Source organism: Bos indicus, chromosome 13, assembly GCF_029378745.1.
Source record: "Bos indicus isolate NIAB-ARS_2022 breed Sahiwal x Tharparkar chromosome 13, NIAB-ARS_B.indTharparkar_mat_pri_1.0, whole genome shotgun sequence".
Taxonomy (NCBI): domain Eukaryota; kingdom Metazoa; phylum Chordata; class Mammalia; order Artiodactyla; family Bovidae; genus Bos; species Bos indicus.
Window position 1 is genome coordinate 33,395,974 of NC_091772.1, and position 12,060 is coordinate 33,408,033.

The 12,060-nt window shown below is 35.3% G+C and overlaps 1 protein-coding gene across 2 annotated transcripts in view; it reads left to right on the forward strand.

Annotated features, from left to right (window-relative positions):
- Nucleotides 1-12,060, forward strand: part of KIF5B (kinesin family member 5B) — a 47,926-nt gene that overhangs the window by 12,148 nt on the left and 23,718 nt on the right. For both annotated transcript variants that reach the window (XM_019973135.2, XM_070800908.1), the window contains exons 3-13: nucleotides 3,448-3,521; nucleotides 4,518-4,622; nucleotides 5,106-5,154; nucleotides 5,681-5,736; nucleotides 5,822-5,909; nucleotides 6,049-6,173; nucleotides 7,479-7,583; nucleotides 7,832-7,977; nucleotides 8,614-8,762; nucleotides 9,184-9,377; nucleotides 10,232-10,300. In XM_019973135.2, the coding sequence (XP_019828694.1) occupies nucleotides 3,448-3,521; nucleotides 4,518-4,622; nucleotides 5,106-5,154; nucleotides 5,681-5,736; nucleotides 5,822-5,909; nucleotides 6,049-6,173; nucleotides 7,479-7,583; nucleotides 7,832-7,977; nucleotides 8,614-8,762; nucleotides 9,184-9,377; nucleotides 10,232-10,300 (1,160 nt within the window). The remainder of the gene's footprint in view (nucleotides 1-3,447; nucleotides 3,522-4,517; nucleotides 4,623-5,105; nucleotides 5,155-5,680; nucleotides 5,737-5,821; nucleotides 5,910-6,048; nucleotides 6,174-7,478; nucleotides 7,584-7,831; nucleotides 7,978-8,613; nucleotides 8,763-9,183; nucleotides 9,378-10,231; nucleotides 10,301-12,060) is intronic.

Below are 12,060 nucleotides of genomic sequence, written 5' to 3' on the forward strand. Positions count from 1 at the left end.
CATGGTTTATCCACTTGTATTCTCTTGAGTCCTGAACCTGAGTGATGTCTACCAGTTGGTTTTCCCAGTGTAAAGTAGTTGTCATTTACTTAGCATTTGCTGTTTGCCAGGCATCTTACCAGGCTTCCTCAGATTCCCTAGTTTCCCACCATAGCTTCCTGCCCTGGACTGTCTGCCACTGTATCCATTTTAATTTTTCCAGATGTAGCCTGCCATGTGTTCATTTTGGTTCTTCTGTTCCTTGAGAATGTAGTGTGGTAGCTAAGAGAGTGTGTCTTTGGAGCCAAGACTGTCTGGAATGCCTCCCAGCTCTACCTTACTAGCTGTGGAACTGTAGGCCACAGTTTCTCAGTTTTCTCATCTGTAAAATGGGAATAAAATAGTGCCTTGCATAGAGTTTTGTGAGGATTAAATACATTAATACATGAAAGATTATTAGAGCCTCAGGGCTTCCCTGGTGGCTCAGTGGTAAAGAATCCACCTGCCAATGCAGGAGTTGCAGATTCTATCCCTGGGGCAGGAAGATGCCCTGGAAGAAGGAAATGGCAACCCTCTCTAATATTCTTAGCTGGGAAATCCCACGGACAGAGGAGCATGGTGGACTACAGTCCATGGGTGGCAAAGAGTTAGACATGATTTAACGACTGAAGAGCATAGAGCCTGACATATAATGCTTTCAAATGTTAGCAGTAATAATTTTATATGATGACTTCTAATGCTCACAGCCTTACCCTGAGCAGACATTTTTGCTGATGGGAAAGCTGAAGTTCAGAGAGATTAAGTGACTTTTACGAGGTTGTAAGCTATTGCCTGACTTGCTAAGTATGTTTCTCTTATTTACAAGTATGAAAGTATTATTTGTCCATAGTTCCACCTCCATCTGTTTCTCACAAGAAAGGCAAAAGTATAGAGGGGCGGGACTCTTTAGAAAGGTGAGAGAGATTCTCTGTTTTAGTGTTAATAATCATTCAACAAGTATTTGAGTTCATCCTAAGCGCGAGGCACTGTGCTAGGAGTTAAACACAGCCCTGGCCTCAAGGATTTTACAGGCTCATGAAGAAGACAGTGGTCAGTATTATGATAAAATGTAGGTGCTACGAGAACACATAGGGTGGGACTTTTACCCAGATTCCTTTGGAGGTGGCTTGTGGAATTGGATTGGAGGAAGAAGTAAAGCCTAAGCTAGTCTCAAGGGTGCACAGGAATAGAAAGGAGAGTGAGGTGTGCCCTCCAGACAGAGATGCCTGTGGGCTAAGACTGTCCACACGTGGAAAGGATCGCCCGTGTTGAGGGAAGACATACATTATGGTATGACTATGATGTTGAACCATCTGAAATTGTCAAATTCAGCCATTTTTTACCAATAAAAACAGTGTGAGGGGAAGGATAATGGGAGATAGAGCTGAAAGACAAACAAGGGCCAGTTCCAAAGGTGCCTAATTTTATTGCTTATAGATGCATACTCTGGGGTTTTCAAAGAGAAGAGTATTATTTGTGTTTGTTTGTTAAAGGTCTATACTTTTAAAATATTCATTGTATGTAAATTTTACCTCTGAAGAACAAAACTGCGAAACATTGAATTCTAGCCAGTGGTGTGTGTGCGCTGGAGTATTTAGATGGAAATGTACTGAAGTCTCTGAAATGCATTTAATAAATGGGTGGATAGATACATGATTAAGGCAAACAGTAAAATGATAAACTGTTACTGATAGAACTGATAGTACTGATTATAGGGTTGTTCACTGTAAAATTCATTGTTTTTCTGTATGTTTACACTTTTTTATAAAAAAACATTGACAAATCTAGAAAGAAAAAGTCAGGAATGGATTTGGAGGTAGGAAGGAAGGGATTATTTTCCTAATTGATAACACTGTTATTACTTTAATGATAGCCTGGTGCCTCTATAAATCAGCTAATCCTGGTTCTATCCCTTGCTCCCAGGACAGAGACCCTAGATTATAGTTTTCAGTAAATATTTGAAGATTGACTATTACATAATCTCTGTTATCATATAAAAGTTTTAAGCTTTGCTTAAAGTCCCAAATACAAACATATTGCATACATTTATTATCCTACAAGCCCTCATGTAATGTTTCACCTAACATAAATGTGTTTCACCTAGCGTATTTTACTTTTAATATCATATAGACATACGCTATTTATATGATCTTAGGAAAGTCATTTATTCATTCATCTACCAGTATTTATTAAGTAGTTATTGTGGCAGTTGCTAGGTAATTGGATCATAGCATGGATGAACATTCATGTATAGATCTAATAAAACTTTGGAGTTTATCCTTAGATTTTGTGTGATCGATTAAAAGATCTTTTGCACAGGGTGTGATATTGGTATACGGAGATCAGTTATATATAAAAGAAGTAGATTGGAAAGGGTCTAGTGCTTCTTTTTTACCCTAGACGATTTCATCTTCAGAATTATTAACAGAAATACTGCAATCTTAATCTGTTTTAAATTTAATTCCTGAAATTATTTTGCTTCTCTTCATGAAACTGAAAAGATTTTGAATGAAAGTTTCAAATGTTTGAGATCTCTTAAAATCTTCTCAGAGATGTAAGTACTAATACCTTCTTTTTCTTATAAATAAATATTTCTATAGCAAATCTAGTATCTAGTTAGTCGTGACCAATGTTGGGACCTTTTATTCTTTTTCTTTTTGTAAATAGTCAACTTAAAAAAAGACAAGAATTTGCTTGCTTATTATAAATTTATTTTCCACTGTTACCATCTGCTGTTTCCAGCAGAGGCCTCAGTTTGTACTTTGGCTTCCTTTAAAATAGTATATGATTTTACAGTACCTTTCTTTTTACGAAAACAAGGAAAAACAATTTTAAAAGTCCCCAACAAACTGAATCCCCAAAACTAGAAACCAAAAGTCACCTTGCTCACTCACATTCCACCACCACTCCTTAGTCTAGTAAAAGAAGCTGCTTAAATGTTAATGGTAGGTCTTGGGGTACACAAAGGGCTAGAAAAAAAATTGTGTGGTTTGTTTTTTTTTTAATTCCATAGAAACTCTCTTATAATTGATTTTGAGATGGGACTGGGCTTGTTACACTTTGTAAGAGGAGGAATATTGTGGATTTTAACCACCTGTAGGCCACCGATCAGTCTTCCTTCTAAAAGCTAGTTCATATCTGTACATAAACTGGCAGAGCATTTTTTTTCCTTTTAGGTCATGTAAAGCTGTAGAATACTGTTGCATTGACATCTAAGATGTACGTTGACAGGAGAGATGATTATAAGCAATGGAATTTAAAATTTGTTTCTTACTGACAACAGACAGTAATTTGGGATAAAGAGAAAGGAATTCCTTAGGTGAATCCTCACTAAGCAAATTACTATTATATATTCTTACTAATTTCCTTTAATGGTCTTGCTTAAGGAGAAAAGCCCCCTGGTATATTAAAGCTCTTATTTTCTCATAGATGTACTTGAAGGCTACAATGGAACCATATTTGCATATGGACAAACATCCTCTGGGAAGACACACACAATGGAGGTAATGTTTTTTAATCAGTATTTGGATGTAGTTTGCAGCACATACAGTGTATTCATTCATTATTTGTGACATTTTATCATGCTTAAACAGCTTTATTTACTCTTTACTGCTTTGTCTCATACAAATTATATACGAGTAACATGGTTAGAATCTAATCAGTTCCTGAGTTTGAATAGAAATGTTATATATGAAATCATATTGAGCTTTGTTTTAGCCACATAACCACAAAATTGTGCGTGTCTTAGAATTAAATAAGAATTCTCTGTCACCTTATAATGGGGAATTTTGAAATTTTTAATGTTTATGTGTTTTCAGTTCTATTTGGAGCACTTGGGTTTTTTCTTTCTCTCCTTGGTTGTGTCTCTGCATCTGTCTCATTTCCCAACCTCTAGCCAGGTACTTGTCCCTCTTTGATAATAAGGGCTCCAAAATTATCAGCACTGCTATTAATAATGAATGTAAACCTGCTCCAGCTTTGCTTCTAGAAAACATCCTATAACCTGCCTCTGCTACAGAGTGTCTGCTTTTATCATTTATCTGAGCATTCTACATATGTAAAGTAAATGATTGCTTATTTTGGAGTCACTCATTTATTTTCATGTTAAAGTCAGATAACAAAGACAGTCTTAGCACTTGGATGAATTTGACTTGAAGTAGATAGAATGATGCAGATTTAAATGGTGAGCAACTCACAAACATTTTCCTGGAATGTGTTCATTCACAAATTGCATCATCTGAATCTAATGATTAAAGAAAAGGCTAAGATCAATTGGTAACTGTATGATTAGCGTACATTATTTATATGTAACTTACCAAAATATGTAACAGTTGAATTGGGTTTTTTTAGGTATTTGTACAGCCATATTTTTTCACCAAAAAATTAGCAACAATTAGAATTCCTATCCTCTCTTGACTATGAATTGTAAATTAAAAGTTTTGATTTTTAATTTGTATGTTACAATTTATTTAGGAACTCTAGTTTTGTTTTCTGTTTAGGGTAAACTTCATGATCCAGAAGGCATGGGAATTATTCCAAGAATAGTGCAAGATATTTTTAATTATATTTACTCCATGGATGAAAATTTGGAATTTCATATTAAGGTAAAATCATTGGGGAAAGGTGGTATTTTATTTTATATCTAGAATAATTCTGTTCAATATTTTTTCTTTAAAAAATATTTTAAAAATTATGGGCAGGTGTAGTTGAAAGATTATTAGAATTAGTAAACTCAGACTCTTCCTCTGACATAGTAAAGGAGTAAGCCAAGTCTTTTTTGCCTTAGCTGCCTCCTCTTTAAGATAAAGGAATTTGTTTTGGTACAAAGCTCAAAAGTTCTGACTAATTAGACCTAAGGAGTCTAATTTTAGATGAAGATACCTAGTGGAAAATGCACTTCAGTCACATAAAGAGTTGAGTGATTTTAAGGCTTCCCATCAGAATATGAGCTGTAGCTGAGTTGTCCCTAGCACTGGCACTGGTATCTGGCACTCAGGCTGGAAAAATATTTGATGAGTAAGTAAATAAATTACTTTGTAATTTTAAGTGGTTGATTTTTTCCCCCCTTTGTTTCCTCTGCCCTTTAGGTTTCATATTTTGAAATTTATTTGGATAAGATAAGGGACCTGTTAGATGGTAAGTTAAGTTCTTGCTCTTCGATGTTACTGTTTTTAGTTGTAAATGTGAGACCATTTCTCAATAACCTATATGAAACTGACTTGAATTACAGGAAACATTGAAAAATGCTTCTTTCAAAGTTTTAATTTAATCCATTTTAACTTATTTAAAGCATATATTTGTGGGTGCTTCATAGGTAGTAATCAGACAATTGGACTGGAGTTCCAGAGCCTGAGTCTTATGCTCTTGTCTTTTCTCAGCTGTCAGACACATTGTCCTTGGCAAACCACAGAACCAGTCTCACTTAGTGTTCTTATTTTCAGAATATGAGAGGCAGAGGTTGGCCTGGACCTAAAATTCTATGTCTCTATATAAGTCTTACTTCTCTATAGGCTCTTGCTTTTGCAGTGATATTTTCATGTTTTTTTAAATTCAGTGTTATTGGGCTTCATGGGGAGAGAAACAAGAAACAATTGAATTAACTATTTCACAGCCAGTGTTAGCAGTTAGGAAAATGTTAATATTATTTATTTTTCTTTTTCAGTTTCAAAGACCAATCTTTCAGTTCATGAAGATAAAAATCGAGTTCCTTATGTAAAGGTAGGTATAATTCAGAATGTTTAGAAAAGCCCTATGATAACATTTTTTAATGAGTGGTGACATTCTTTAAAAATTTATTTTACAGGGATGTACAGAGCGTTTTGTATGTAGTCCAGATGAAGTTATGGACACCATAGATGAAGGAAAATCTAACAGACATGTAGCAGTTACAAGTAAGTGGCATATTTAGTAATACTAGTTAAGGTATAGACTGCTTTAAAGTTGATTTTTCTTAGGTGAAATAATGCTTTAGAAATTATTAGTAAGGGAAAGCCTTGTTTGTTGATATTTGGTTGTGTGATTTCTTTGTAGATATGAATGAACATAGCTCTAGGAGTCACAGTATATTTCTTATTAATGTAAAACAAGAGAACACGCAAACGGAACAAAAGCTGAGTGGAAAACTTTATCTGGTGGATTTAGCTGGTAGTGAAAAGGTAAAATCTTTATATTCCCATGGAAGCATTTTTAATGAACTTCAGCTCAGATTTGGGCTTATGTATTTTTCATTGTTAAATCTTGAAAAGGCATATCAAACTGGGTTTGGTGGTAGTTTTGAGAGCTATAAGCATTTATGCCAGTGTTTTGTCATTGCAAATTACTGTCCTTTAGGCCATAATCCAATTCTGCCGATAAGTGTTATCCTTGACATAGGTGTATGCTTTATTGATAGTGTGTTGAATGTATGTCATTAAGAATTTTACTAGGTATCCTTTTCCTAATTTTTGGTGTCTATTTTATTGACCCTGACAATGGCCTCCCTCTAAAAACTGTCCATGAATAAGTCCTTTTGGATTTCGCCGTACTCCTTTTGGAGGATTATTTAAATATTATAGTCCTATACAATCTGATTCTGATTTATGTCAAAATCAAAATAAGTTCAAATGTCTTAATACTGACCTATGTGACCTTTTTTTTGTTGTTTGTTCTGCTAATTTGTGTTTTCTTCTGATTGGAATAATATACCTGCTCCCTTCTACACAAAAATCTTAAACACATCCTTCAAAGTGTATCTCTAATTTTGCAAATACTGAGAAGCTGCTGCTTCAGGCATCATTGCTGACATATTGTTCTGTTATCTTTATGTATTTTACATTTTTTTAATAGAAGCAAGTTTGCTTGTATAAAATTGATATATGTAAATTCAGTCTCTCTCTAACCATCACAACATCAACATTGTGCTTTAGTAAATTTTTTAGTTTCATTTTCCCATGCATCGAAGGGGGTTAACACATTAGTAAGCTGTCAATACAAATCTACATATAAATAGGTTAATTTCATGAGCACACCTAAAAATAAAATTTGGTATCTCCTTAATCTCATTTTTGTCATGTTAAAAAAAACCAAGGTCTCAGAAAAGTCATACTTGATAAATACTGATAACTTAGAGTAAATACTGGGGCTTCCCTGGTGGCTCAGCTGGTAAAGAATCCACCTGCAATGCGGGAAACGTGGGTTCGATCCCTGGGTGGGGAAGATCCCCTGGAGAAGGAAAAGGCTACCCACTCCAGTATTCTGGCCTGGAGAATTCCATAGACTGTATTGTATAGTCCATGGGGTCGCAAAGAGTCGGACATGACTGAGTGACTTTCACTGCTACTACCAGGGTAAATACTTGGCAAACAAAGTCTTGAAGCTTTCCCTTTTCTTTTTTACTAGTTATTGATGACCTCTGAACGTTTTAGAAAATTAGAATCACTGAAACATAATTTTGTTTCATTCTTTTGCAATCTTATGTATAGGTTAGTAAAACTGGTGCTGAAGGTGCTGTGCTGGATGAAGCTAAGAACATCAACAAGTCCCTTTCTGCTCTTGGAAATGTCATTTCTGCTTTGGCTGAGGGTAGTGTGAGTACACTTGTTTTCTATTTCCCTGTTGTCTAATGGGGAGTTAAATATAGATAACATACATACATGTGGATGGATGTGAGTGAGAGGGATTCACTGAATGAATAGGTATGAATAAGTTGTCTTTTAGGGATTTATTTTATAGTGTTAGTGTGTATATCCAATTCCCATTTTAATAACTACAACATATTTTATTACTGAGAAACCCACTTGTCTTCTTTGGTTTTTTTGTTTGTTTTTGTATGTAGACATATGTTCCGTATCGTGATAGTAAAATGACGCGAATCCTTCAAGATTCCTTAGGTGGGAACTGTAGAACCACTATTGTAATTTGCTGCTCTCCATCATCGTACAATGAATCTGAAACAAAATCTACACTCCTGTTTGGTCAGAGGTTTGTTTTTGTTCAGAAAATATAAAGTCTAAATGTAGATAGGCATTTCATTTATTAAATCTAGGTAAGTTTCAGGATAGATATGTTCAAATCAGTGTGTATTATTAGTATGCTAGAAAACATTAAAGTCAAGTGATAACTTGAGTCAGATTTATGTGAGAAGCTTCAGTTCAGTATTAAACATTTGAATCCAATAATAAAGCAAAAACCTGAGGGATATAATAGTATGTTAAGCCTCTTGACATATGTGACCTGTTCAAATAATGGGATAACTGTATATGAGGTGGTTAGCTGAGGCAAATCAATAATGATGACTTGGACTGTCGTTGATAATTGCTTTTCTTAATTCTGTCTTACAAGTGAATTGGAAAAATAATGGGCCCGTGTTTTTTTTTTTTCCCTTATCAGGTTGCTGATTTTTTTTTTTAAGCTATTCAGAGGTGTTGTAACTGACCCAAATCTAATGGGTTGTGAATAAACACTAAACTAAGTACAGCTCCTAGAATTTAGTCAGAGATAACTAGAGAAGAATAGTTCAATTACCTAGCCACATATGCTTATATTACAGAGATATAGATATCAATTGAAAATAATTAAGTCATATACTTCCCCTCTCCCCCCAACTACTTGTCTTAGGGCCAAAACAATTAAGAACACAGTTTGTGTCAATGTAGAGTTAACTGCAGAACAGTGGAAAAAGAAGTATGAAAGAGAGAAAGAAAAAAATAAGACCCTCCGGAACACCATTCAGTGGCTTGAAAATGAACTCAACCGATGGCGTAATGGTAATTAATACCTTATGAATTTGTTGTTTAGAGTTTGTGGAATAGAGATTCAGAGCTATTTTATAAATTTGAGACTCTGATATAAATGAAAATAAAAACATATTAGGGATCATCAAATAAAAATGAATAAAATCTTTTACTTTAAATTCTGATTTTACCTGGAATTATAAATAGAGGCATAAAGGCCAGCTAGCTGACTATTGAAGTCTCAAGATGGCAAGATGTTTAGGATGAAATCAATTAAAAATACAAGATTAGATGACTGGCTTTAGAAGATAAAGGGGACAGTCAAAGATAATTCCAACTTTTCAGATCTCAGGGACTGAGCAGATTAAGTTGATAAGAGCTGCTGAAATTGAATAAAATTAAAATTAATTTTAGACAGGTGAGTTTTGTTAACCATTCTGTTGTCTTATTTTAGGAGAGACAGTGCCTATTGATGAACAGTTTGACAAAGAGAAAGCCAACTTGGAAGCTTTTGCAGTGGATAAGGATATTACTATTACCAATGATAAACCAGCAGCCACAATTGGAGTTACTGGAAGCTTTACTGATGCTGAAAGAAGAAAGTGTGAAGAAGAAATTGCTAAACTGTACAAACAACTCGATGACAAGGTAAGTATTATTTGTGTTCTATTTTGTTTTAGAACATTATTGACTTGTTTTTATTTTCTAATTTCAGTATTAATGGGTCCTCATGACCTATGTACATATTCCTAGGTTCCTGTTAACTTTTTCAAGATCATTGTATTAACAGAAAATATAAAATGACAATTTCTGTTTCTGTGCAGAAACAAATGTATAAGGCATACCTTTCTTCCCCTTCTCTTTAAGCTAAAAGAACTTGCAAAAGGAAATTTGACGTGGATCCTTGGAGAGTCTTAATGAAATGACCTTTTAGAATCAGCTGTCTATGGTGCTAATGATAAAAATGATGCAAGAGGTTAGACTGAGGGAATAGAATCAAATGGAAATACTATCTTCTTTGTACTTTGATGATATCAGTAGTATGAAAAATAGCACAATTATGAACCAAATAAAAAGGATGGGAAAAACAACAGTAAAGAGGCTAGAAAAAATTGTTCTGGTGTTGTCTTTGATTTTTTTCTTAGTAGGTGATATTTTTAATGTATTTTAAACAGGGATGGTAGGTAGGTTTGAAGTGGCTACATGGCATTATTTTCAGTAATAGCTTTAAACATGTTTATTTTAGCATGTATTTTGTGAATAACTTTCATAAACATAAGCCTTTTTTCTTATTGCATGATAAGGATGTTACAGTTACTGATAATTGAAAGACGCTCCATTTGTTTCAACATCTTTCTAAGATAAGAGGTTAGAATAAGCTATGTCGAATTTGGAGAAAACAACTTTGAAATACTGGGGAGTGGGTAGTAATCTTACAGTTTGTGTTAGGAAACAGAACCAGGTTGTGAGCTATTTTGTTAACTTGTAACTGAAAATTCTAGGATGAAGAAATTAATCAACAGAGCCAATTGGTAGAAAAACTGAAGACACAAATGCTGGATCAGGAAGAGGTAAATTGAATACTGCTTTCAGAAAAGCTGTACAGTATGTCATTGTCACTTAAAAGATGAAGGCATCTACAGAGCTCAGAACATACTCCAGTACATTAAAAAAATTTTTGAATACGTCCATGCTTCACCATGGATATCCTATGGGAGCAGTACATCATACAAACAGAAGCAAAGATTGACTTCTTCGGGCTTTTGGGGGTTGGGTTTTTTGGGTTTTTTAAGTTTGAGTTAAGTCTAACTGGAGGGAAGAGAATGATTTTCTTTTTTTGCATTTATTCTTTAGTATACATCTCCTGGGGTTTTCAACTCTGTCTTTTGCTTTCCTTGTACAGTGCTACTTTGTCTTATTCTCCCCCAAACATTCCTTATTGATCCTTGGACTGGAGTAACCTTAGGTTCCCCCTCCCTTTATGAAAAGTATTTCCACATGAAAATGATGAAGGAAGGAGTATAAAAAACACTTTAACACTGATATATGTCCAAAGGGATTGTTAAAGAAAAGACTTATTTCTGAATCACATTGGCTTTGTTTTTAGTAATTCATACTTTAGGGTATGACTTTTATCATAGAAATGAGAATGTCAGTGAATAAGATTATTTTTTACTCTACCATTTCTACCTTTCCCTTACCTGTTTCTCATTTCTGTGATCTTCACTTTCATCTTGTTTCTTTCAAGTTCCTTCTCTCTAGTTTGTCATTTTGGACCCTCATTTTACCTTACTTGGCAGTCAGTTCAGTTGAGTCGCTCACTCATGTCTGACTCTTTGCCACCTCATAAACCGCAGCATGCCAGGCCTCCCTGTCCATCACCAACTCCTGAAGTCTACCCAAAACCATGTCCATTGAGTCAGTGATGCCATCCAACCATCTCATCCTCTGTCGTCCCCTTTTCCTCCTGTCCTCAATCTTTCCCAGCATCAGGGTCTTTTCAAATGAGTCAGCTCTTTGCATCAGGTGGCCAAAGTATTGGAGTTTCAGCTTCAACATCAGCCCTTCCAGTGAACACCCAGGACTGATCTCCTTTAGGATGAACTGGTTGGATCTCCTTGCAGTCCAAGGGACTCACAAGAGTCTTCTTCAACACCACAGTTCAAAAGCATCAATTCTTTGGCGCTCAGCTTTCTTCACAGTCCAACTCTCATCCATACATGACCACTGGAAAAACCATAGCCTTGACTAGACGGACCTTTGTTGGCAAAGTAATGTCTCTGCTTTTGAATATGCTGTCTAGGTGGTCATAATTTTCCTTCCAAGGAGTAAGCGTCTTTTCATTTCATGGCTGCAGTCACCATCTGCAGTGATCTTGAAGCCCCCAAAAATAAAGTCTGACACTGTTTCCACTGTTTCCCCATCTATTTGCCATGAAGTGATGGGACTGGTTACCATGATCTTAGTTTTCTGAATGTTGAGCTTTAAGCCAGTTTTTTCACTCTCCTCTTTCACTTTCAGCAAGAGGCTCTTTAGTTCTTCATTTTCTGCCATAAGGGTGGTGTCATCTGCATATCTGAGGTTATTGATATTTCTCCTGACAATCTTGATTCCAGCTTGTGCTTCTTCCAGCCCAGCATTTCTCATGATGTACTCTGCATATAAGTTAAATAAGCAGGTGACAGTATACAGCCTTGACGTACTCCTTTTCCTATTTGGAACCAGTCTGTTGTTCCATGTCCAGTTCTAAATGTTGCTTCCTGACCTGCATACAGGTTTCTTAAGAGGCAGATCAGGTGGTCTGGTATTCCCATCTCTTTAAGTATTTTCC